We start from the raw sequence: 27,746 nt of genomic DNA, 5'->3' as shown, positions 1-27,746 counted from the left end.
AAAAAGCCCACTCGGCTCACGCACGCTCTTAAGCACTAATTAGATAATTAAAAGTGGCATCCCTTCTTCCTGCCATATTTCATCCCTCTCCGCGTACCCCTCTCCTAACCAACGGCATGTCCAGCTCTTTGAAATGGATACTGTATCAGTTCCCGTCCCAAACAAGTCACCAACGGCCCCCAAAACTACAAGGGGAGGGCCCCTCCCAGAGCGGCTCTGAGGAGCGGCTCATGTTAACAGGTGTTGAAGGCTTTGGATGACTGGCTATCCATCATTCTCCACATTTCCGGGACTAGAACTAGCCACAAATGAAATATCAAAGCCCAGGAATGCGCTCGTTATAGCTGTTATTTTCTCACGGTTTTATATTGCTTTTTAATTTAATTCCTGTTGTAAATCACTGCAGAAAATATATGTTACCGGAGTGATTCATTACGGAAATGACACGAGAAGTGTTGTTTAGAGAAAGAAAACAAAGAGTGAAGAGGGTGATCTTGTTTCAGTGCTGTTTGTTCTGTGTGCCTCTTCAGTTACTGGGGCATTTGACTTCCTGATGTTGAAATGACATATGAATGATACATGAATACATTGTTCATTATTATTAATATGTTTAATTACGTCAAAATTACGTCTTTTTTTTCCTCCTCGATTATTTTAGATTTGGAAAAAACAAGGCAATATATGAATATGGCATTTCAAAATACACCAACAGGGTTGGACAGAAACCCTGGGTCAGTTTTAAAATAAAATGTTCAAATGAATTGGCTTACCTTTGTTATTTAAAACAACATATGTGAAGGATTTGTTACCACACACAATGTAGGATGGCTAATGTAGGATGGCTAATGTAGGATGGCTAATGTAGGGTGGCTAATGTAGGGTGGCTAATGTGGGGTGGCTAATGTAGGGTGGCTAATGTAGGATGGCTAATGCAGGATGGCTAATGCAGGATGGCTAATGTAGGGTGGCTAATGTAGGATGGCTAATGCAGGATGGCTAATGCAGGATGGCTAATGTAGGGTGGCTAATGCAGGATGGCTAATGCAGGATGGCTAATGCAGGATGGCTAATGTAGGATGGCTAATGTAGGATGGCTAATGTAGGATGGCTAATGTAGGGTGGCTAATGTAGGATGGCTAATGCAGGATGGCTAATGTAGGATGGCTAATGTAGGATGGCTAATGCAGGATGGCTAATGCAGGATGGCTAATGTAGGGTGGCTAATGTAGGATGGCTAATGCAGGATGGCTAATGTAGGATGGCTAATGTAGGGTGGCTAATGTAGGATGACTAATGCAGGATGACTAATGCAGGATGGCTAATGTAGGATGGCTAATGTAGGATGGCTAATGTAGGATGGCTAATGTAGGGTGGCTAATGTAGGATGGCTAATGCAGGATGGCTAATGTAGGATGGCTAATGTAGGATGGCTAATGTAGGATGGCTAATGTAGGATGGCTAAAGCAACACGGGCTGTATGACACGCATTATGTCCACGCCTCTAACGACGCGGGGAAATGGTACTTCTTTTCGTGTGGCAGTTAAAAAGTGAGGGACCTATTGAGATGTGATATACTGGTACTCTCACTGGAGGACGGGGTTAGAGAGCATGTGGGCAGAGGTTATGGTCTGTGGCACGGAGGATCCTGGGTTTTAACCTCTCTCTCTCTCGTTCTTTGTTTGTGCGTGTGTGGGGATGTGTGTGTGTGTGTGTGTGTGTGTGTGTGTGTGTGTGTGTGTGTGTGTGTGTGTGTGTGTGACCACGTTATGTCACCCAGCAGCCGTGAAGTCTGGATCAGTGGTGTCATAATTACGCATCCTGTTTACATCCTATTGTGTTTCATTTCAGGCACGTAGCGCCCAGCACGGCACGGCCCTGCACAGCCCACCCTCCCCTCCAGTCCCCCAGCGCTCCCCTCCAGTCCCCCACCCTCCCCTCCAGTCCCCCAGCGCTCCCCTCCAGTCCCCCAGCGCTCCCCTCCTCTCTGCCTCTCTGGCTGTGTGTTGGAGGCTTCTCTGCTGCTTTACTAGGACAGTAGTCAGCCCTCCGGTTCAAACCCCTCCTCTCTGCCTCTCTGGCGTAGGCTTCTCTGCTGCTTTACTAGGACAGTAGTCAGCCCTCCGGTTCAAACCCCTCCTCCTCTCACCTAGCCTGGCATAGCTTATCCCTACATAGCTTCATCTCCGCTAGGATAAAGGACACAAGGGAAGGGGGGCGGCTCACACACACACACACACACGTTTAAACCACTGTTTATGTATTTTTGCTTTGCAAACAAACAATTGTCTGGAATTCTGCAGCATTTATACTGTGTTATTCATGCTCATGTGGTTGTTCTGAACAGCATTTCATATGAATGCAGATTTGGTGAATGTTGAGTGAGCTGGAATAGGGATTTGTATAGAAATAGGAGCCAGGGCCTATTTGTAACTCTGGGTTAAAGCCTCATTAAGTAGGCCTACATGGCTTACCGCTGTAAACAGTTGAATATTTCATAATGACATCGGGGAAATAGCATTGATATGCATGTGAACTCTGCCCCCCCCCCCCCCCCAGCCTCTGCTCTCTGCTTTTCATTAATATCAAGTGATTGAGCGGAACATTAGCCGATAAAGCCCGGAATAAGATGACACATACACCACGGCTGGAGGAATTAAAGCATAATATAACCACTCGGCCTTGCACACAGAGCCCTTCCCGTCAGAATGGTTGACATTTTGATTTCCAACGTTTCTGGCACACCAGAGTGGGATGCAGGGAGTGATTTATCTGTTACGTGGGGAGATCGTTAAGTGATTGTTGGGGTATTCCCCCCCCCCCTCCCCCACCCTACCCAACATAACACCCTCTCCACCCAAAGGCCTGGGCTATTGATCTCGTCTGCACTCAGGAAGTGGGCAGGCCCTAAAGAAAGGGGGCCCAGTGTCTCTTTAAAGTCTCAGTCCGGTTGGCTACTTTCACCGGGAGCTGAGAGCACATCACTTTTTATTAGCTTCATAAATCACCTTTGTTGTCAATCAAGCCACGGAGAATAATTGGATGTGGCTGAAGCCTTGCGTGATGGATTATAAATCATTCAAGATTAAATTAAAAGATAATGCTCAAACTAAATGGTTTGTGTTTTCTTTGCAGTCTAAATGACCTCGGAGTGCGGCTGTTTTCCAGCTTTTAGTGCTAGCTGTTTCTCTTTCCTCTAAAACGCTACACACTTCATACCTTTTAGTGCTCAACGGCCCAGCAAAGTTTCCCATTGTGGTTGGGGGTGTGTATGCCTCTTTTTGTTAGTGTGTGGGAGGATGTGTGCGTGTGTGTGTGTGTGCGCCCGTGTTGACATGCGTGTTTGTAAGTCATGGCTCCAGTCCAGCCCACAGCTCAACCCCCGAAACGCTGCCTTTTAAATTTAGCCCGGGCAATATCAGAAGAAATCAGGTGCCCGCAATCCTATCTGGAGCGTCATCCCGCGACTAAATCAGTATAAACAAACATGTCGGCATTAGGATGCAGTGGGGCCCAGGGCATGCTAGCAGATTAGACCTGACACAGCCTCAAACAACCACAGTAGCCCTGGCCACCCTCTCAGCTGCTGGAGCCCTCTCGCTCTCTCCCTCTCCACCTTCACACCAGCCCAATAACGAAAGAGACAAGAGTGTGAGTGTGTGTGAGCGGGAGAGGGAGACTATGACGAGAGAGAGAGGAGAGGGCTGTATCCTCCACATTAGCGGCAGCGCCGGCGATCTGCCTTTCTGTCCGTTTGTGTTCTGACAGATCTGGCATTATCATAATCGCCCTCCCGTACATGACGGGACGGTAAAGTGATGCTGTCGTTTTATTTGCGGGCAGGTCGTCCCGCGCCTCCCCGTGGCCCGGCGCTAACTTCCCGGCCGAGCCGAGCCGAGTAGGTCAAATGACATCTTTTGATCAGGGCTGTCCAAAGAGATCAGAGGAGACTGGCAGGTAATGGATATCCAGTGACAAACCAAATCTAGAGCAGGGATGGGAGCTGGGAGCTAGCGCCGAGCTGGCCGCCACTTCCCCATTAGGACTGCTCTCTCCTCCCTTTCCCAGGGACTGCAGACTGACATCTCCACAGACCACCTAAATCACAGAGCCGACTGCTCTTAACGCTGGGTATTATGGTTTGGAAATAGCTATTATTTCCCCTCCAACATTTTTGTTATAGTCTGTGTGTGTCGTCCTTCTCTGGGTGTGTTTCAGTGAGACAAAGGGATATCAGGGTTTGAATTCAGTATTCTCTTCTTTGATGCCGTGTGTTTTCTGTTTGTCTTATCTGTGTCAGGCTTGTCGTTTGAGTGTGTATTTGTGTGTGTGTGTGTGTGTGTGTGTGTGTGGGTGTCTGTGTGTGTGTGTGTGTGTGTGTGTGTGTGTGTGTGTGTGTGTGTGTGTGTGTGTTCAGAGAAAGTACAGCAAGGCCGAAGGGATCACAGCCAAATCTGTTCTCTCCCATTACCCAGCAGCCCTCTCCAATGGTAGACTGACACAGTCCTGTGATTCTGTTATGAGTGGGACTCGAGCAGAGAGGGGGAGGCAGGGCAGTACAGGGAAGGATAGAGCATTGAGAGAAGGGGAGGCAGGGCAGTACAGAGAAGGACAGAGCATTGAGAGAGGGGGAGGCAGGGCAGTACAGGGAAGGATAGAGCATTGAGAGAAGGGGAGGCAGGGCAGTACAGAGAAGGATAGAGCATTGAGAGAGGGGGAGGCAGGGCAGTACAGGGAAGGATAGAGCATTGAGAGAGGGGGAGGCAGGGCAGTACAGAGAAGGATAGAGCATTGAGAGAGGGGGAGGCAGGGCAGTACAGAGAAGGATAGAGCATTGAGAGAGGGGGAGGCAGGGCAGTACAGGGAAGGATAGAGCATTGAGAGAGGGGGAGGCAGGGCAGTACAGGGAAGGATAGAGCATTGAGAGAGGGGGAGGCAGGGCAGTACAGGGAATGATAGAGCATTGAGAGGGGGGGGCAAGGAAGGACGGAACACAGAGAGAGACTCAAGGAGATACCAGAGAGACTCAAGGAGATACCAGAGAGACTCCAGGAGAAAATGATGAGAGATGTTGGAAATGATGTATCCTGCTCGGCCCTGGTTGGATCACTGTGTACACCCCAGCAGTCCCCCATCCCTCCCTCCCCCTGGGAACCGACGACTGTGACCTCTGGTTGCCCTGCGCTTTAGGAATGTGACTGCTCCAAGTGGTGCACATCTGAATAACAAAGGGAGGCTGGCAGACAATTTGCTCGAGATCATCGTCTCTGCTTGATGGTTAGTGTGTGTGCTGTCTGTCCGTGGGCCGTTTTGAGACAGTGCTGGAAGGGATGCTGGCGCACAGCTCATAACCCCCCCCAGCCCAGCCCACGTCTAAATGTCAGGGGGTGATTCCATTGGCCGCCGTCTCATGCAGGGGGCATCAGAGAGAGGCATAGTAATGGATGTTTAGGGAGTCAATTATCATAACCCCCTGGCTAGATAGACTAATATACACAGGCAGTTTGTATGCATATGAAGAGGTCCTTTTTTAGTGTTTCTGTTTTAATATGTAATCACATCCTCTGTGAACCACTATGCCTGTGCCAGACACGGTCTCTGTCAGATACCGGCGAAGCATTTTGAAATACGTCTATTCTAGTTGCGGCTGAGGGAGTGTGTGAGACAGAAAGAAACAGTCATATTCGTTTTTTTTTATTTTATCGAACTAGGCAAGTCAGTTGAGAACAAATTCTTATTTACAATGACGGCCGACTCCGTCCAAACCCGGACGACGCTGGGCCAATTGTGCGCCGGCCCTATGGGACTCCCGATCGCGGCCCGGATGTGACGCGGCCCGGATTCGAACCAGGTAACTGCAGCGACCCCTCTTGCGCTGAGATGCAGTGTCTTCGACCGCTGCGCCACTCGGGGGCAAATTCCCGCGGATCAACTACTCATCGGCCTATTGAGGGTTATTCATCTTGGTGGTAGATGTGATGGGACGGACAGAGACAGAGACAGAGAAAAACGCTTGCTCTAATGATTCGTGCCTCCTCTACTGTTAGCCAGCATTTCACACAGAAACCAGGTCTCTATTAGTCATTCAGGCCAACTGGGAAAATGTTGACCTTGTCTCTGCCTTTGTGAACTTCACAGTAAGACTGTCTCTCAGGGGGAAGTCCGTTCAGAGCTGTGTGGTGTGTCGGAGGACCTGTCTAAACGGGGTCATTTTGAGAAACACGGCACTCCGTGTCAATGCTCGACGTGTCTGACAGTCTAGGTTTCACCACTGACTATTTCCGTGGTTTTATGTGGGTTTTAGTTAATAGTGATAAAAGCAAAATACTAACCGTGGTTAGGGAATCCAAAATGAGTACAAAACCGACATAGTAGGGGTTTTGGTCATGGGTTCGTGGGGAATGCCTCGACTAACACTGCTTTTATTCCGGAACATCTTAGTCAGCGTCTCCCAGCACAATGCTCCTCCACTTGTCTGTGAACACTGAGCAAAGCAAATCAATAAAATTGTATTTGTCACATGCGCCGAATACAACAGGTGTAGAACTTACCGTGAAATGCTTAATACAACAGGTGTAGAACTTACCGTGAAATGCTTAATACAACAGGTGTAGAACTTACCGTGAAATACTGAATACAACAGGTGTAGAACTTACCGTGAAATGCCGAATACAACAGGTGTAGAACTTACCGTGAAATGCTGAATACAACAGGTGTAGAACTTACCGTGAAATGCTGAATACAACAGGTGTAGAACTTACCGTGAAATGCTGAATACAACAGGTGTAGAACTTACCGTGAAATGCTGAATACAACAGGTGTAGAACTTACCGTGAAATGCTTAATACAACAGGTGTAGAACTTACTGTAAAATGCTGAATACAACAGGTGTAGAACTTACCGTGAAATGCTTACTCACAGGCCCTTAACCAACCAGTTCAATAAATAGAGTTAAGAAAATATTTACTAAATGAACTAAAGTACTAAAATAAAAGAAAGTAACACAATTAAATGACATAATAATAACAAGGCTTTATACAGGGGGTACCGGTACTGAGTCAATGTGCGGGGGTACAGGTTAGTCCAGGTCATTTGTACATTAAACGGTAGCATTCAAGAAATCAACCTGAACTTAAGGTTTCTTTCATTTCTAGATAGGGAATCCTTATTTTATTTCTACACCCCCACCCTCTCATCCCGTCTCCTGACTCTGAGAGCATAGATAGGAAGGGTTTGGGGAGGGGGGGGGTCTCCTATTTGTTGAGTTGAGAACGCGTCAGTAGCACTCTGCGCTCGGGCGCTGTGGAGTGTCAAGGCGTGGGGATGGGCTGGGGAAGCACCCTGGCGAAGGGAGGGCCCAGGCATGTAGGCAGGCACCTGGAGCCGGCGGCACGGTGAGGCACTGTGTGTAAATACGCTGTCAGCCGCTCTCCAACTGAGTGGCATGAGCAGCCGATTAGCCGCGCTCGCACCGGTGTTCATGCATAATCTTACAGTTCCACCGTGCTCCCTCCGCCGCCGCTCTTACCTAACCTGTTCTATCTCCCCTAATCCACCCTCACTCAGATATACGCTCACCTCGCCTCATCATCACACAGCCAGGCATTGGCCAGCCCGTCAGCTCAATGTATATGCAATTACAATACGTAGTCCCTAGGTCATTTTCAGGTGCTGTTGATATGTATCCCCATGTCACAGATTCCTTTGCGTTCTCTCTCTCTCTCTCTCTCTCTCTCTCTCTCTCTGTCTCTCTCTCTCTATCTGTCTCTCTGTCTTTCTCTGTCTCTCTCTCTGTCTATCTCTCTGTCTGTCTCTCTCTTTCTCTCTCTCTCTCTCTCTCTCTCTCTCTCTCTCTCTCTGTCTCTCTGTCTGTCTCTGTCTGTCTCTCTCTCTCTGTCTCTCTGTCTCTCTCTGTCTCTCTGTCTGTCTCTGTCTGTCTGTCTCTGTCTGTCTCGCTCTCTGTCTGTCTCTCTGTCTCTCTGTCTCTCTCGCTCTCTCTCTGTCTCTCTCAGTCTCGCTCTCTCTCTCTGTCTCTCTCTGTCTCTCTGTCTCTGTGTCTCTGTCTCTCTCTGTGTCTCTCTCTCTCTGTCTCTCTCTCTCTGCTACATTGCGATTTGAATCCACCGCAATGGGGCCTGGTGGTCTTGGGCTGTACAGAGATGGCTGTACAGAGATGGCTGTACAGAGATGGCTGTACAGAGATGGCTGGATGGGGTAGGGAGGCTGGTTAAAGTAGCCTTTCCTTTTTGGAGGCAGTGTTTACTTGTAGCCTTGGAGACCTGGCTCCATTCGTCAGGCGTCTGGGTCGATGGGGCGTCTCTCTACGATCGATGGCACGCCTCCCTCGCCTCCATTCTCCCTTTCTTCAATCCCTCGCTCCGGCCAGCAATTGCCCCTTACCCACCTTCCTGCCACACACACACGCACATACACACACACACACACACACACACACACACACACTTGAATACACACTAGATTAGAACGCACACAGCCGCCCAACCAATTTGTCTGTGCATGTCAAATCACAATAATTAAGCATTATTGATCTCAGATTCAATTAACTTCATTAACGCGGATCATGGCAGAGGCGAATGGCGAGGGGGGTGGAGAAAAGGGAGGTATAGGATCTCATCAGAGGGGGATCGGAGGGGAGGAGAGAGGAGGGACAGAGACAGGGTCTGCTGCTATCTCATATTCTCCACTACCACACTGGCAGTGTCAGCTTAAGGCAACTAACCATTCTCCTTCTAATGATCTCATTTAGCAGATAGGCCTACTGCTGTATTGGAGCTACCTACCTCCCATTATGAAGGTGGGGTTGGGTGCTATATTTAGCATCGTTCATTACCAAACATCGAGCCCTTCTTCTCCTTTCCACCTTCACCTCGACACAGAAAGGTATTCATGGTACCTGCGGGTTTTTGCTCCTCTTCTCCGTTCTAACCAGGCCAAGTAAATTATATTTGATTGGCTACCGTGATGATTCCTTCCTGCTTTTTCCTTGAAGAAATGCTCCCATGACCCAGCCCTCGGAAAGAGATGGCTAATGAAGTCTCTGTCATCTGATAAAAATCCATCCCGTGGTCTGTCTGAAACTGCCCCTCAAACCAAAGCTGTGAAACTGCGAAAGGCATGTGGCTACAGACCCCTACCCCCCAAACACACACACACACACACAGTGTGTGTCATGCATTCCACAGTTTCACTCCTAAACAGTTCAGTAAACATACTGTAATAGAGTGCCTGTGTGGATGATTTGCCTGCGGAGTGATTATGTAACGATGATGATCTGTATCCTAGTATCCTACTTCCTGACTAAAATCAACCCTTAGTGTTTGTATTGACTTGTATACAATAAAGTCAACCAGAATTGACCTTTTATGGAAAGAGCTTTTTCAGAATAATTTGCTACTGATAGAACAGCAACTGACCCGAATGTCTTAAACGTTAGGCAAGAATTAGAAGAGGGAAGACTGCTACAAAAAAAATGTGGTGAAAAATTGGATTCCTGAGGTTTGGTTTTCCCCTTAAACATCCCCAAATGATATACAGTGCATTAATTGACACGATATCAGATGGACGTGACACATCATGGAAATACATTGGGGGCTCAGAGCGGAATTTGTTTGGACATGGAATCCTTTGATGCAGATACACATGTTATTTTGAGAAGTCAACTAATCGCTCTGGGTTCTGTGGTCCCAATCCCAAAAGCACACATCTTTCCCCCCATTTCAAAGAGCCATTCTCAATGGGTCTTCTCTCTTAATATCCCACCGCAAACGAGATCAAACTCTCTTCCTCCCCGCTGCCAATTAATTCAGAGGTTATTTTCACTTGCTCTCCCTTTTTTCTTGCCATCCCGTTTTCTAATTAAAAGAGCACCTGCGTGGCGGAGAGCGCTTGGCCATGCCTGCGCCAGGGCTGAAAGCTCAATATTGGAACACACATCCACGGTCACTTTAGGGGCCCTGTGGCCTGGCGCCGGTCCAGAGGCCTGTGAGATGCTCCCTGTGTGGCCTCAGGTTTGAGGTCATTCCAAGGCCTCCCTCCTTCCTCTCTGCCTGTCTTCCCTCCTACCTACCACATCTATTCCGGTCTTTCTCTCTCGCTCTCTCCACTCTCTATGCCTGAGGCTAAAAGCTGATGTTTCAGTAGGTGTTTTGTGCTGAATGTGTTGCCTCACATTCCATCTCCATATGCCTTTAATGCAAGACACACATAGACACATGTAAGTAACGGAATCATTCACACAAATGCCTCCCTTTCTCTTTCAGTATCTCTTTCATTGTCTTCGTAGGCACACGCACGCACGCACACGCACACACATGCACACACGCACGTACGCATACACACACACACACACACACATACACACACACACACACACACACACACACACACACACACACACACACACACACACCCACCCACTGTTGGTTTTTGTTCTGTCATATTCAGGTCAAGGTTAGTGTTTTGGCTGGTTTGTTCACACTTGAGAGGGAGGTAGGAGGTTCAGTAGGAAAATGACTTGGCATTGGCACAGAGAGATGCATATTACTTTGGCCTCTCGCTGTGATTTCAGTTGCACATTTTAATGACATTAAAATCAGTGTTGCAATGATGTTTTAGGTGAACTATACGTTTATATTTAGTGCGGTAGCAAAGGTTGCACTGCAGATTTATTGGCTTCGGTGTCAAAATGACCCTCCCCCATGCCTTCTTTCTCCGTGTGTGTTTTAATTACATTTAACAGCTTTAAGTCTGGGTTGTATTTTGAGGAAGGAGATTTCACATGGGTGTTTGGCCTCGATGTGTATGCTGTTCTGACTGCTTCCTGAGCAAAGGCATTCTTCTCTTAAACAGCTGTCGTTTTGGCTGATTCAGAACAGATGGCAGTGTGTGCGTGTGTGTGTGTGTGTGTGTGTGTGTGCATGGCCTGATCAGGGTTGCCTGTTGAGTTGTGTGTGGTATTGGATTACATGTTAAGATGTCCCATATTTTGCTGCTCAGTATTCCAATTGTGCTTTTCTGAGCATCGCTGCATCTGTTCACAAAATGGCAGATGTCCATTATGCATCTAAATGTAAACGTTTCTATGGGCTACTCTGGGGCTCCCGAGTGGCGCAGCGGTCTAAGGCACTGCATCTCATTGCTAGAGGAGTCACTACAGACACGGGTTCAATTCCAGGCTGGATCACAACCGGCTGTGATTGGCGGTGCACAATTGGCCCAGCGTCGTTAGGGTTTGGCCGGGGTAGGACGTCATTGTAAATAAGAATTTGTTCTTAACTGACCTGCCCAGTTAAATATTTGTTGATATTTTTTTTTAAATACAATAATAGTGTAATCCCTAAGATTTATGTGACAAGTCGTAGACATTCTTCAGAAATGTTGGAACATTTGAAGTAGAAATGCTACCAAAATAATTGTCTGTAAGAATACATTTCCTTCCGGCTCAGTAGTTGTTTCACCAATGTATTATGTTGTATAAATCCTGTACACTAGCACACACACGAGGTAACCGATTCCAACTTGCTGCGTGTCGATGTGCGAGATTGAACATTAAGCAGCCCGCTCGTTCAGTCGAAAGGCTACGGAAGACTGCCCGGAGGCGCAGCGTTTCTACTGCGGCGCAACGCCCGGGAGCTGCTGCGTGTTTCAGTGCATCTGTTTATCCCACAGCACCACACTGCCAAAGGCAACAGAATGAGCCCCCTGACAATGACAGAGATCCCCCCCCCCCTGCGTCTGGGCTGATGCAGTGTGCTCACACCTTCAGTACCGCTCCGAGATAGAAGTCAGCAGTAACACTACTGGAGCGTGTTGTGTGACATGGCGGGCAGGTTCTGGAGGTAGCTACCCAAATGTCACCAGATGGAACTGTACCTTTTGAAGAGGCTGTGGCTTTCTCCACAAAGCTCGTATACGTTTTAGTAAGAAAAAAAACGTCCATTCTTTTAAGTGATTGCTTTTTTGTTGTTGTTGCTATAGTGTCCCCTTATTGAAGCGTGATTTATAGGTTTCTTATAGATAATGCTCTGACTGTTGAGAGCATTCATATTCAAGTGACCTTTAGCAGTTGTTAGTGTGTGCACTGGGACACCATGGTCAGTGTCATTCTTGCCCTTAGTTTACATACCTGGACAATGAATGATGCACAGCTAGGAATCAGGAATGGTCAGGAATGTACGGAATTATCCCAATGTCCTGTCTATCATCTCAGCTCGTCTTCCAGGCCGACAGCCTCCATCACCAAATATGTGTATGTGTCTGCACAATGATAGGAAGTGCTTTTTAATTTTTTTTTTATTTGTATCTTTCCTTCTCACTGCAATCCACATTTGATTGTTTTAAACAGGAGGGATTTGAATACAAATTGAAAGTCTACTCTCCGGGCTAAACTGTAAATAATAACTCAACTTTCTCATCTGTTGCAATTGAAGTAAATGTGTTTTGCTCGGAGAGATTTGGCTTTGGAAACGTACATACGCTCATTTTTATTTACAAGTAGGCGAGCCCGTGCCGTGTAATGAGTGAAAATGCATGCTTAAATGGCGAGTGAGTCTGTTAAGAAATGCATTAGAGGCTGAAGAAGAAGCGTAAGACATATTAATTGACAGACAGGAACTGCTGTCTCGGAGGTTGATACAAGTCATTTATTACTTCAGAAACGAATGCCACCTCCAGAATGTGCTTCATTAATTTCAAATTTAGTTTTAATTTCAAGCTGTTGCCCCTTGAGAAGAATAAGGTGGCAAGTTGTGTTTGAAGAGCCATTTCCTTTCCCTCTTCTCTCTCTGTCTTTCTCAGTCTCTGCAGTAAAGAACAAAGGGGGAGGGAGGGAGGGAGGGAGGGAGGGAGGGAGGGAGGGAGGGAGGGAGGGAGGGAGGGAGGGAGGGAGGGAGGGAGGGAGGGAGAGGGAGGCTGGGAGGGAGGGAGGGAGGCTGGGAGGGAGGGAGGGACTTTACTCCATTTGGAAAACAATGTAAATGCAATGGGGAAGTTGAAATGGAATTACAGCAACAGTTGATGATATGAAGTGGTCTTGTCTGTGATTGCTTTGCTTTTCTGATATGGGAAGAACATTCCAGTACTTCTATCAGCTTTCTGATATGCAAGGCATCGCAAGAATGCCAAATTGGAGATCTTCATCATTAGACATGGTGTGCTGTGGTAATAACAATCCTCTCTCTGTTTCTCTCTCTGTTTCCCCAGCGTATGCCCCTGAGGATGAGAAGGAGGCTGCCCTGCTCGATGAGGACCTGGAAGGGGAGGACTCTGCCGGGGAGGAGGAGCCTGCGGTCAAGTACATGTGCCAAGACAAGGACTTCCTTTTCAATGACCGGCCTGGTTTCCACGACTCCCCCGTGGCCGACTTCTCCGGCCATGAGTTGGACAATGAGTCTCACCTGAGTGAGTCCAGTGACCGCATGTCAGACTTTGAGAGTGCCTCTCTCAGAAATGAGGAGGAGGTCGCGAAGGTGCCACTAACGCCCTTGTCGCCATCTTCCTCTGTCACGATGGCCACCAGCACAGCTGTAGCCACGGAGGACGGCGCCACCACCGGGCCAGACAGCCTGGAGCAGATGAAGGCCATCTACACCAGCTTCCTGACCAACTCTTACTGGTCGTCTCTGAACCTCAACCTCACCCAGCCGCCAGCGGTGGAGAAACCTCCACGCAGCCACAGCAGCAGCAGCAGTAGCAGTAGCAGCAGTTGTGGCAGCAATGGCAATGGTTACGACTGGCACCAGTCCGCCGTGGCCAAGACCCTCCAGCAGGTCTCTCAGAACCAGAACCGGCTCAACCTCCCAGCAGCGGAGCAAAACAACCTATTCAGCACCGTGCAGCTCTACCGTCAGAGCACGAAGCTCTACGGCTCCATCTTCACAGGTGCCAGTAAGTTCCGCTGCAAGGACTGCAGTGCTGCCTACGACACGCTGGTGGGGCTGACTGTACACATGAATGAGACAGGCCACTACCGCGATGACAACCACGAGACAGACAGCGACGGCACCAAGCGCTGGTCCAAGCCACGTAAACGATCCCTCCTGGAGATGGAAGGGAAAGAAGATGCTCAGAAGGTCCTGAAGTGTATGTACTGTGGACATTCCTTTGAGTCTCTGCAGGACCTCAGTGTCCACATGATTAAGACAAAACACTACCAGAAAGTTCCTCTGAAGGAGCCAGTGACTCCTGTGGCAGCCAAGATCATCTCCTCCGCCCGGAAGAGAGCCCCCATTGAGCTCGACATCCCCAGCTCCCCAGACTCCAATGGGTGCACCCCCAAACCCTCCCTAAATGACCCTTATGACCCCCTCCAGAAGGCATCCAACCCCTACATCACCCCAAACAACCGTTACGGACACCAGAATGGAGCCAGTTATGCATGGCAGTTCGAGTCCAGGAAGTCCCAGATCCTGAAATGCATGGAATGTGGCAGCTCCCACGACACACTTCAGGAGCTAACAGCACACATGATGGTGACCGGTCACTTCATCAAGGTCACAAACTCTGCCATTAAGAAAGGCAAGCCCATCATGGAGTCTCCCCCAACACCCATCCCCATCATTTCTGCTGGTGAGGAGAAATTCCAGTCTGTGCCACTGGCAGCCACAGCATTCTCCCCACCTCCTCCACCCATACCTCCTCCCTCTAGTGTTTCCCCTGCCATGGCTGTGGAGATTAAGAAGGAGGAGAAGGAAGAGGAATGTATGAAGGAAACCGCTAACAGCAGCAAAGACAAGAAAACCGGAGATGACGAGACAGAGGAGAAATTTGATATCTCCTCCAAATACTCTTACTTAACAGAGGAGGATCTGGAGGAGAGCCCTAAGGGAGGGTTTGACATCCTGAAGTCCTTGGAGAACACAGTGACATCAGCCATCAACAAAGCACAGAACGGTGCTCCCAGCTGGGGGGGCTACCCCAGCATCCATGCTGCATACCAGCTCCCAAACATCATGAAGCTCTCACTGGCCAACTCAGGAAAGAGCTCAGCCCTGAAGTACATGTTCCCTGGAGGAGAGACCCTTTTCCAAAATGCCAAAAACCAACCTCTGATCTCCCCGCCCAGCCGCCAGACCTCTCCTCTCCCCAAAAACAACTTCCACGCCATGGAGGAGCTGGTGAAGAAGGTGACTGAGAAAGTAGCCAAGGTGGAGGAGAAGATGCGGGAGCCCAGTGTAAGGGCGTCCCCAATGAGACAAGCCACACCCTCCCCCTGCAGCAGCGAGGCTGGGGAGTCAGCCAGAGGGGAGTCCCCTAAAGGGAGGAGAGGGTCTAAAACCCCCGAGAGCATCGGAGGAGGCAGCCACAAAGACTGTAACGGTGACGCCAATATGAAGGAGTCGCTGGAGAATGGAATGGAGTCTGCTGTCAAATCCCCCATCTCTGCCTTGTGTGGCGGCACAGCCATTATTACAGACCACCCGCCAGAGCAGCCCTTCGTCAATCCTCTAAGTGCGCTTCAGTCCGTGATGAACGTCCACCTGGGTAAGGCGGCCAAGCCTGCTCTGCCATCCCTGGACCCCATGAGCATGCTCTTCAAGATGAGCAACAGCCTGGCAGAGAAGGCCGCGGTCGCCGCTTCCACCCCAGCTCAGACCAAAAAAAACAACGAGCACTTAGACCGCTACTTCTACCACGTCAACAACGACCAGCCAATAGACCTGACCAAAGGCAAGAATGAAAAGAGTAGCTCCCTGGGTTCGGCTGCCCTGTCGTCATCCACATCAACACCCTCCTCGGGCTCCCCCTCCTCCACAGCCACCATGGCCAAGGCCTCGTCCGCTGTGGCCTCGTTCATGTCCAACTCCCCGCTGCGTGAGAACGCCCTGTCTGACATATCAGACATGCTGAGAAACCTCACAGAGAGTCAAGCTTCCAAGTCCTCCACGCCCACCAGCCTGTCGGAAAGGTCTGACCTCGAGGGTTCCACTCAAGAGGAGCTAGAGGAGATCTCTCCAGCCCAGAAACGCAAGGGCCGGCAGTCCAACTGGAACCCCCAACACCTGCTGATCCTACAGGCCCAGTTTACTGCCAGCCTCCGGCAGACTGGCGATGGGAAGTACGTGATGTCTGACCTGAGCCCCCAGGAGAGGATGCACATCTCCCGTTTCACAGGCCTCTCCATGACGACCATCAGCCACTGGCTGGCCAACGTCAAGTACCAGCTGAGGAGAACCGGAGGGACGAAGTTCTTAAAGAACCTGGACTCAGGCCACCCAGTGTTCTTCTGCAGCGACTGTGCTTCTCAGATCCGTTCCCCCTCCACCTACGTCAACCACTTGGAGTCTCACCTGGGCTTCAGACTCCGAGACCTGGCCAAACTGTCTGGAGAGCAGCTTGTCAGCCAGATCTCACGTCACGCCAAAAGCCTGTCTGAAAAACTGCTCTCCAACCACTCCCACTCCAACCCTCACTCCCTCTCCCACGCCCACTCCCCGTCTCCCTCCCCTGACGAGGACGGCAGCAGCACCTCGTATCAGTGCACGCTCTGCAACCGGACTTTTGCAAGCAAGCACGCAGTCAAGCTCCACCTGAGCAAGACCCATGGGAAATCCCCAGAGGACCACCTTATGTATGTGTGTGAGCTTGAGAAACAGTAGCACTAAGCTGTGGACATGCTGCACTCTCTCTCTCTCTCTCTCTCTCTCTCTCTCTCTCTCTCCCGTTCTCTCTTGGTCTATCTTTAGCCTTTCACAGACATTTCTTTCAAAAAAAAGGACTAAAAACTATTAAGTGATGAAACTGCACAAAGATGCCGTGGAACTACTGTTTAGTTTCGGCACATGGTTTCTGATTTTCTTTAAAAGGGAGACTCACTCTGGCCCAAGAAGCTTTTGTTTGTTTATGCTCTCCTTTTTATGAAAAGACGGTCATTTTCTAAATGTGCAGTGTTGAAGAAAGAGGTGCTGTTGTCACTGATAAAACAAATGAAGGTTGAACAATATTTTAAAATGAAGTGGTATGTATTTGAAAGTTGTGTAAATTGGATTTGATTTCTTTATATTCTGGCATCCTTTGAGATGCGATAAGCTGCATGCATAAATGAAACAGTTTAGTTGAACATTTGGTTAACTAAATCTGGTGCACTTTTCTTTTCTCTCTCTCTTTCCCTCTCTTTTTGTTAATGTGATCTTTATGTGCTGGTGTCAGCATCTGAAATTTAACCCTCTGAGTACGGCCAAGCACTTCTACCCGAATGATCCAAAACCCTTCTCAAAAACAAACTATTTTAGATTGGAATTGACCAAGCTATTGTGTGGTTTGTAAGCTGCACAATGAAAGCACCATATGTCCCTGTCCAACAACCAATCTCTAAAGATGCATCGTATGTGATGCAAAATCTCAATCTGAAGTCGTTTACTTTGTTTAAATCAGGGACCTTTATGAATTCAGGTCTGTGTAAAAATGTATCTAAAAACATATATACTAATTCCTGTCTAAATTATGCATCATTTTTATATTTTTAATTTAAGAGGAGTATGACTATCTACTGGTGCACAATATATGAAGACATGAATGAAATTGTTTTGCACAATAGTTTTGTAAAATATGTTATTTAATCCAATGATATGAAAATAAGAGGAACAAAATTACCCAGAACTCTTTTATTACCACCTCGTGCTCAAAGGGTTAAACCTCTAGTACAAGACAGTACATGTGCCGGTATTTGAACGTTAAGAAGACAAAAGGTTGTACAACAGATGTTACTTTATGAAGTAACGGAGAATTCCACACGTTTTATTTATAAGCACTCTTGGTTGTTGTTTCATATCGTAGGATGCCTTTGGATTGGTATCTCTTTTTTTTTTCTCTGTCTAATTACTCTCCCACAATTCCGCACTGCAGCGTTATCTTTTGGGGATATGAAAGGTAACCATAGTTACCTCACCTCTGATTGACAGTTCTGCTCCATTTTTTTGGCAGTTCATTTGCTGAAGTAACTGACAGCTGCCAGTGTAAGGACATCTTAGGTGTAAAATATTGGCATGTAAACAGCACAGACACTGTTATGCATTCTGTGCCGTGTTTTTTGTTGTTGTTGTTGTTGTTGACAATGAAGCACCCATTATATGACTTCATATAACCTTTTTTTTCTACTGCAGCATTAAAAGGAAACCGTTTTTTTTTTTTGCAATAACACTGTGTGTCGTGGCTCACGATTATGTAGGTGCTGTGCGTTTTCTAATGAGCACATTAAACTGAAAAGTGTTTCTGGCCGGTGATGAGTTCCAGACGAGTTTACAGTGAGTGGCAGGGCCCTGCAGAAGATGAAAGCTGTCACACCATCATCCTGTGTGTCTCCACAAAGCCCTGCCTGGAACAGGAATAGCCTATGGGCCATATCAGGGGCCACTATGGGGAGCCTCAGAGACAGACACCACCCAAGCACTATAGCGGTGGCACCAGTATCACATGTCCATCAAGTGTGCGTATCAGTCATACGTGTTCCTTTCTGCGATCGTCTCCATTTCAATGTGTTGGGCCACATAGGAAAAGGGAAATAGAAACCACATAGTGAATACTGAACAGCAGGTAACTCCTAGCTGTGTGGCATCTCCATTCACAAAGGCAACAGTATGTGGACGGAGATCTGCCCTTCCCCCTTCATCTCCATGACTGGATGTAGCAGATAATTGCATAAACCCTGGCACTAGCTGTCTCATTTTCACCATTTTATTCCCCGCTCTGTAATTAACCCCTACTTCCATTTTGTCTGTACAGTAGATTTTAAAAAAAAGAAAAAGAGAGAGGAGACCGTTGTTTAGGCCTCATGGAGGATGACAACAATGCAGCAATGATGAGCACGTGGCTTTCGAGTCCTCAGCTATGTGCAACAACAATTAAACGCAGTCTATCAGGACAGTTAGTTAGTTGGGTACAGACACTAGGCCCATTGCCTCTCCATGAAGCAGGCCATTCGCTCACAATAGAGGAGGTGGAGAAGGACGGATGGAGGATTGTTTCTCAACTTCATATTTTGTCCTCGTGGTCTGTTTTCTTCTTTTAGCTGCTGAATATGTTTTGTGTCAGGTCCTGTCACCAAAACCACCTCACTGATAAACTCCGACACACAGTTATAGACCAACAACCACACACACACACCCACACACCCTTCAGCTGCCAGGTAGAGGGACTTCATCCGCGGTGACAAGGTGCCGCTGTATGTGAAAATGTCAGCCTTCACAGCCGTGCCTGACGTCTGGCGCCGTATTTAAGGCTCTCATTAGTCGCAAAAGAAAATATGCGTGAAATTGAAGTGTAAGAAAAGCATTTTCTCTCCCCTCTCACATCCAGGGAGCTCAGAGTAGGCTGGCCTTATTAAGGTTCAAAACAGGCGTGTAGGAGACAATGTGTAGCCTGAAGGCACACGCACACACACTCACACTTATTCACTATGTATTCCCCACAATCCCTCAGACTACAGGCCTCATGTCTACAGATAGGTGTGCGGATGTACTCCGTTTAAAATGACTATCAAAAGAACAAATGGTCACGTGTGCCGGATTTTGGATAAAATGACATTTTGCGTGGTATGAGTACTATGCCAAAACATGAAGAGGAAATATCCATGTTGGATGAAAGGAATGAACTGGCTCAAATATGCTATGCATTTTGGATATATTCCTACGTGCTAGCACATTACTGCCGCGTTGTAGCCAACGCCACGTAAACGTCGACATCCTCCCGGGAGGAGCGTACAGAACGGCGCAGCCGATGTGCGACTTTCAGCTGCTCAGACTTGACCCTTAATGCGGCTGCAGTGTAACGCAGATTGAGATAGCTTCATCAGGTGTAATGCACTGCACAATGGACCCACACTGCATAACACAGACAAAGCCCTACCAACAGAAAAACACACACGTCGACAAGTACGACGTGATTCTCCTTCCCAGCTAGCAATTCACTGTTCTCCCGAGGACATTTTTTTAGGCCCTTCAAGGTTATGAATACTGCTGCTCTCATTTCATTTGTTCTATTGGGTGTTTATGAAAAATGTACTACAAAAGCATTCCATGTAGTGAAGCCACGTTTTCAGAAGTAATTCCAGACATTGATGGGGGGGGATCATTCTGATTGAGACGTGTGTCACGCTCTACTGTTAGGCTATAGTGATTTAAAATGATAAGAAAATGGAAACACAGGCATTCAGGCTGCACACAAACGTACACGTACACATGGCGTGAAATATGCTGTCCAGCAGGCTCATGGAATTGCACACACACACACACACACACACACACACGCACACACAACCGCTAGGCCTGGATTTATTCTCCACCGTTGACCCCATGTTGTACAATGTCTGGAGAGGCCTTTGAGCTTGAAGGGAGTTCTTTAACCTGTGTTATTTACATGCCTAACAATTCACTTCTCCAACAACACCTTCACCTTGGAAGCAGTCCCATTAGACATGCTAATTTAAGGAGGACCGGTAAATTCTCTTTTAACACAAACAAAATACTAATGTGAAAAATACTGGCATGCGTCTAAATCACAGGCGTGTCCCGCTGACCTGACCGTTACCCCAGCCTGCAGAGGGAGAGAGGGGGTGGGGAAGACAGAGGAAAGGAGGAAGAGTGGGGGCGGCGGCTTGTAATGCACCACCGTAGATCTTCCGGCCGTCATGTTACCAAAGTATCTTAAAATAACGTGTGTGATGAATGTGCAATTTCCTTCATTTACGTGGCTGTGGTGTGCTCAGGGCTACACGCAGGATGGAAATCTTAAATGGGGCTTGAACAGCACTCCTCACAACAAGAAATCAATATGCCAAACAGCTTAGGGGAACTATCTGCTCTGGCCAAGGAGCGTGGGGGGTAATTTCCTCTAAACGCCACAAACACTGTTCACACTTCCCCACAACACAAAAAAGAATCACATACACACACACGGAGAAACATATGCTATGTGTGTGTGGTTTCAATAGAATAATGACACCTGTGTTCTTTATTGCAGAACAGGGGACAACAAAGACCATAAAGATATGCAAGCCATATTACACCACGGATCATCACCCTAGATAAGACAGAAATGGCCCTCAGGACTCACTTACTAGGCCTGCACGACACATATAGACCTACATAGAATTACATGCACGTAGGCCTACATAAGCACCTGCAGTGCACACACACACACATACAAGCGACAAAGTGGAAAATTCTAATATTGTTTGGCATACTGTCTTCACAGAACAGGAATAGTTTCATGGCTGAAAATGTTTAGTATTTGCAAAGGCTTTATTTCTATATTAATCCATTTGAATTTGCCTTGGTAACAACGTCATTCCAGCATGTCTTTGAAACGTGAGGAAATGGAGACCCCAGGGACACACTGAAATTGTGCATTTATACTGCTGTCATCATAGCCACAGTACTGTCCTCATGACACTGGTCATGCACTTTACTTACTCATCTGCCTGGTGGAAATGGAAGGGTTTATGATGGCCACTGGAACCGGAAGGAACAGCTCTGGTTGAGTTGTTGCGTGGTGCAGAGAACTGCTGTCTAACGGAGTTTGATGGAAATGCAGTAAGTTCGCTAGCCAAGCTTGTTTCAGTAATGTACCTATTGCATTTTTTCCCTCAAAGCTTAATTTGACTCGGTTAGGAAGCTATAGCTAGCTTGCTCAGCATCGGTTAGCTAGCTAGCTAAGTAAGTGTCGAGGGGTGCCTAGCTTTCCCACATACATGTATGTTAGCTACCTAGTGCTGCTAACCTGGGCAAATGCAAGACAGTACTCATTAGGTGTGCTTGCTGAAGGCAAATCACAGCTTTACATTTCTTAAGAGTATTTTTATTACTATTTTCTTCCATCCTTTCTGTCCCTTAACCGATTTAAGCAAACTTAAACAAACTTCCAAGTGTGTAGACTCTCGCAACTTAGATTGCTTATCAAAAGCTTTTTGATAGTATAGATTATTTCTGAACTATAACCATTTTAAATGTGCCTAAATGAACATAGGTTTGAATGAGAACCACAGTGTAGGAATCCGGCGGTAGCTACAGTATTCTATACAGTCCTGCTCCTTGACCAACTTTAAAACCTTCAGTGACCCTAACTTCAAATTCCTTAGCTTTTATCAACTATAACTATATAAATGTGGGTAAATTAGCATACATTACTCACCAATAGTAACTCTTGAACCGTTCGAGCTCGAGACACCAAGCCAACTTTCACATGGTCAGGCTATCCTAACTTTAAATTCTTTAAAACGTTTATCAACTATAACTATAAAAATGAGCAAAAATGTGTATAAAATAACCCACCAACAGCTATTCTATCCTATCAATCAATAGGTCCTTCACAATCTAGAAAGGACACCACATTTTCTTCAGGAAATTTACTTTTCTAGTTAATTATTACATTCATGACACTTTTGTACTATAACCATGATACACACCAGAATTTTTTTTACCCAAACCATACCGTCTACCAGTGAGCTGGGAAGATACCCGAAGGTAAGTTTTCATTATTTCTAACAACACAGATAATAATGAAATGGCAACATAAATGTAGCCAGTGATGTATATTGTGTTGGCACTGCCATAGCACACATTGGTAAAGGGGATGAGCAATTACGATATCTAGAGTGAGAATACGCTATGAAAGTAACGTGTTCAAAGTATGTCATACTTATGTCATACATACCCATAATCGCTTGACTAGACTTCAAGATTATATCATCAAATGTATCATGAAAACAAGGTCATTTAAGAGATACACTGCATATACTGTATACAATCATACACGTAATTGTGTATTGACTTAGTCATGCCCATGCCTTTTATGACGATCAACAAGTAAGACACATTGCTGAAAGTTAGAGAAGCCTAATTTGGACTACATCTCCTAACCTGCTGCTTTGATAGCAAGCCAGAGCGTGCCTGCTCAAGCTGAGGACTTACAGGACGGTAGGAACCCGTCAGTCACAGGCCGTTTTATGTGTTTTATTTTAGATTGCGCAGATTGTTTTTTTTTGCTGAATATTTACCTGCCATAACTTATTTTTTTATGCAACAAAAAACGTTTGTTTGTAGTCCGGTGAGCTGTCAAAAGATTTATAGTTCATGTGTGTAGTTCTAGACACTGACGATGCAAATTTGAGGCTCATTCTTAGCCTACAAAACAAGGAATACGGAAGTAAAATTGACACGTCACTCGCACATTGTATGGAATAGAATATAACTTTATTGTCCGTAACGTAGCCAACAACGGAAATGTGTTTTCTCCTCCCTTCTCAAGACATCACACATCACGGTATACAGTTGAGACGAGCACAGGGTCAAGCTGCAGGGCAGCACCCCTGGATGAAAAGCAAGTTGTGGGGTTAGGGGCCTTGCTCAAGGGCCCAACTGTAGGGGAATGTCTTTAGGATGTGAACCCAGTAGCCGTCCAGTTGCTAGACCAATTCCCCCTTATTTTTCCAGCACCTGGTCTGGGAATTGAAATGACCATCTTTCGGTAAAACGTCCAGTTTTGAAGGGTCAAGCGATGTTCTCCCGCAGTCCTCCTGTCTAGTTACACAAACACGGTCCTGGTTCTGCTGTCACTCACCCCCGTGAACCCTGCACAGGGGTCAGCTAATGGCTGCAGGCTGCCACCCTACCAAGAGTAGGGAACAGAAGAGCTCCAATTGAACTGATATCTGATATCTGTTCCCAGGCCAGCCTTAAGATCTTTTCAAGTTCCAGGAAATACATCACCAGTCCCAAACTCACACCTCTCATGGATCCCGTTAGGACAACACAATCAACACAATCACCTCTTTGAACCTTCAAAGGCTTGCTTTCTCCCCTGATGTGTTGTAAGACAATATTGGAGGCTGAGTTCAAAATGTATCCCTTGCTAAATATAATATTTTCAGTTGCAGAAAGATGACATCTAGCCCTAGCCTATAGAAAACCATATTGAAAATGTGCTTGGCTTGTTGCTCTAGCTTTCATCGGATAAGATGTCATGGTGTCTGGTACCTCGCCTGTACACTGCTTACGTTACTGTTGCCTCTTCATGTATACTCTTCTTATTCAACAAACCTGCAAACACCCTGCAGCTACAACCTCTAAGGGCTTCATGATAACTATAACCATGACTACATGATGGTTGTTGTCTTACTGTTAATTCGCTGTTGTTTCTGCTGTTGCTGTTGATCATAGTTTACTATAGGCCTACTCTTTCTACTCCTGTTTGGGATTTCAGGAGTAATACAGAGCTGACCAGGACGGTTGGTGGCAACATTTTAAGTGAGACGCTATTAAGAAAGAGGACGAGTCAGTTTATCAGTGAAATGGATCTGTAACTGGCTCTCGTTCCTATCATTCCCAGTGATCACAAAAAGGGCGGATTCAGTTCTCCCAAGCTTTTTCTCCCATTAACCAATGTGAGGAAGCTGTCTCCTCTCAGCCTCCGATGTGGAAATATCTTCCCAGGTCAGGGGTCAGACAGCCGAAGCTGGGCGATAAGGGAAAGTGCTCAGCACCATTGAAAATGACCCCCGGTCCCCATCCCACCCCCTGGAGTGATGTCCATCACTATCTCCTACTCTGGAGGATGTTCAGGGCTACACGAGTATACAGGGTCAAACACCACCCGTCCCTCCCCCTAAGGCACTAATATATTATTGGTTTAAATCCATGACCCCATTATTGGTTTAAATCCAAGGCACACTCTATATGAAGAGTTATTTTTTTCCTTTTAATAGCCAGAGCGAACATATGCCTTGATGGCGTCACAATCTTCATTATGATTGTGCCAATAACACAAATAGAAATAAAGAACTGTTTTAGCACATATTGTGGTGCATTTTGATCCTAATACTGTTGCCTCAGGAAAGATAATGGCAATAGATGGTCTATCGGATATTCATACGGATTTGCTCCTAGGTGTGAATATTTAGTTCCATCAATATTTGAAATGAACCAAGAGACAAGACAGTGAGGTAATTGTATGCAATATGATTACATATGTTTGACAACATTGCAACACATTTCTGATTACTCCCAAATAACATAAACAAGAAATTGCACATTTATCCACATTTTTAATAAAACATTTAATTGAATTTGTTGCTTTGAGTGATATCTCAATGAGATTGCATTGGTATGGTAATATCAAAGGGACTACTAACATCAAATGTGAATTCTGTGATCTGTTTTGATGGGTAGGTTTAGTGATATCACGAGATGTGTCCCACGAGATGGCAACAGTATGTAACTTTTGGGGTTAAACAGGGGGGTGATCCTGTCCCAATCTGAGATCCTCTCTGTCGCTGAGCTCCTGGGATGACAACCGCTCACCAGTCCTCTTAGAGCTCATTATCACGCTTAAATTATTTCCTCCCACAAGCACCTTAATTAACACACGTCCAGACCACGTCTGGTCGCACAAATTGATTACAACATCAGACCAAATGTCTGCAGTGCTGAAGCTATCACGGAACAAAGGACGGGCAATCTTGGAAAGGGTCACAGGCTTGGAACCATGTAGAAAACACATTACATATGCTAGACATTTTATGATATAACTGCCTCTGCTTTTCCACAATCAAATGCAAATGAATGATGGGATGTATGCATACAGACCAAACAAAGGACAGCAGTAATCAGCCCATCTTTCCCACAGAAGTCTTTACCAGTGCTGTGGTGCTGCCTGGGTTATTTCAAGCTTGGCCTCAATCACTGGCATTAGACATATTTTCAGTCCTGAAGGGGTTAATTAAGGGCTGCGCGAAAAAGCCTAAATTAATTGGCTCATGTCCGAATGAGAAGAAGAAGCTGAAGAAAATACATCTTGGAGTTTTTATACATTAGAACAGCTGACAGCAGTTAATTGCCACGGACATAAATATAATCTCAATAATGAAAAAAAAAGCATGGTAGAAAAAAAATACTAAACAGAGTGGAAACAGGGGTGAAGAATGCACCTTCTAAATGGGGTCAGTTTGTAAACCATGGATAGGCTCTCTCTGTTTTAAAAAGACAGAGGGGACAAGGGAGGAGTGGTAGGTGTGTGCAGAGGGAAGGAACCTCTCCGTGTTGTGGGTATTTTAAGTGAAGGTGCAGTGACGTCCGTCACGCCTCAGTGGCCATGAAACAGAGTCGGCAAAAAAGCTGAAGGAGTGCTCTCCTCCCGAAAGGCTCATCAGGACTTGTCATCGCTCTAATGAATATCATTTAAATTGCTTTGTATATCGCAGTGAGTTTGGATGTCGATTTAATTTGCGCATGTGTTTGAGTTCTTCTGCTTGGCTAGGCGAACGGAGAGCGCTAGACTAATGAAAAGAGAGCTGGGGTGACAGCGTGATGAGACTCGACCTGATCAGATGGGTTTGAAAGGAAATTCTGACAAGGCAGAGAATTTTTTTTAAACACACACACACACTGCACTTCAGGAAGTAACTGCAGAGAAGTTTGTATTATCAAGGCTCTCGGTGCATTGTGGGAGTGTTGCACCTGTTCTAATTTGCAGATATTCTCTGTTGTGGGAGGCACTAATGATTGTCGGGGAGCATCCCAAAGTTAGGGATAGATAAAATAAAACCACAAGTCTTTCCTGTGGATGAACCATCCCTGTTTTTAAGCATGGCCTTATCAAAATGAAATTACAATATTTGCTGATACCGTATTTCAACCTTCCCTTCAAATTGTCTTCTCCCTCCCCCATTCCTGTGTGCGTACTGTACTAGCACTTCTCACTGTAAGCCGTGAAATATTACAACCTTTCCCAAAGCAAAAGATATATATCCACATTGAGGAATTGCAAAAACAGCACAAAACATTTCCAGCCTGGCGGTATCCAGTGAGACGCTTATGATTTAGCATTGCAGGTGTATCTGAAACTGGGAGTAGCAGACAAAGGATGGACGCCTTTTTTCCTGAGCACTTATGTAATGTGTATTTCATTACAATTACCCTGGGTATTTAATCAAGTCAAATTCAATTATGAATCACCACTTAGCAATTAATCCAATCAATTAGACGTTCATGCTTGTCATTTCAGTATGTGTCACAGATGTGGAAAGTGTGCAGTGAATTCAGCACATTGTCACGGTCATGGAAGGGAGGCCGGAGCGTGCTAATCAATAATCAGTGTTAGGGAAGCTCCTCTGAAAATATAGTTGACCAAGCTACCCTTGAGAAAATGTTATAGTTTACGTTGAAAAAGTAGTTCCCCGCACCCAAACTACTTTGTGAAAAATGATCATATCTAAATCAGAAATGTCTTTGAATAACAATATTGCAAGAGCAGATCACTCTGTGGTCAGATGTTAAGGCGCAACTGAAGGAAATGAACTACTTATCTGAAAGAAAACGGCCTACGTGGTGTCGATATTAGTCTGGAAAATGTATTCTAGTGTCAAAATTGACTATAAAGTGTAAATGGGATAATTTTGGTCATAAAGTCAGTCTCGTACAAAACTGAGTTTTGTAAGTAAGTTCGTCATGACTTACTTGAGGGTTAGGTTTTGATTTGAACAATGCTCACTTTCCCACTGACACGGGATACACAGCTGCGGTGATTGTGCTCAATCCAATCCTACCACAGTTCTGTACTGAGACAGACTTCCCAGCAGCGCAGCGGATCGGACTTTGTTTACATACCACAACACTTCGCAGCATATTTTAACTTGAGAAATACTGCACCAAAAACCTTAGCTAGATGTAGAATTTCGTAACCAAAAACCTCCTCGGCAAAAACGTACACATTTATTCCAGATTTCTTTGGGTCGTGTTTT

At 46.3% G+C, this 27,746-nt stretch overlaps 1 protein-coding gene across 1 annotated transcript in view; it reads left to right on the top strand.

The window, feature by feature from the left end:
* LOC110506379 (teashirt homolog 3) overlaps positions 1-18,154 on the top strand; it is a 38,452-nt gene extending 20,298 nt beyond the window's left edge. Inside the window, exon 3 of the mRNA XM_021585957.2 lies at positions 13,220-18,154. Within this exon, the coding sequence (XP_021441632.2) occupies positions 13,220-16,614 (3,395 nt within the window). The 3' untranslated portion in view covers positions 16,615-18,154. The remainder of the gene's footprint in view (positions 1-13,219) is intronic.
* Positions 18,155-27,746: the final 9,592 nt, after the last annotated feature.

This window comes from Oncorhynchus mykiss, chromosome 26, assembly GCF_013265735.2.
Source record: "Oncorhynchus mykiss isolate Arlee chromosome 26, USDA_OmykA_1.1, whole genome shotgun sequence".
Classification (NCBI taxonomy): domain Eukaryota; kingdom Metazoa; phylum Chordata; class Actinopteri; order Salmoniformes; family Salmonidae; genus Oncorhynchus; species Oncorhynchus mykiss.
This window is presented reverse-complemented; position numbering and strand designations above follow the sequence as displayed.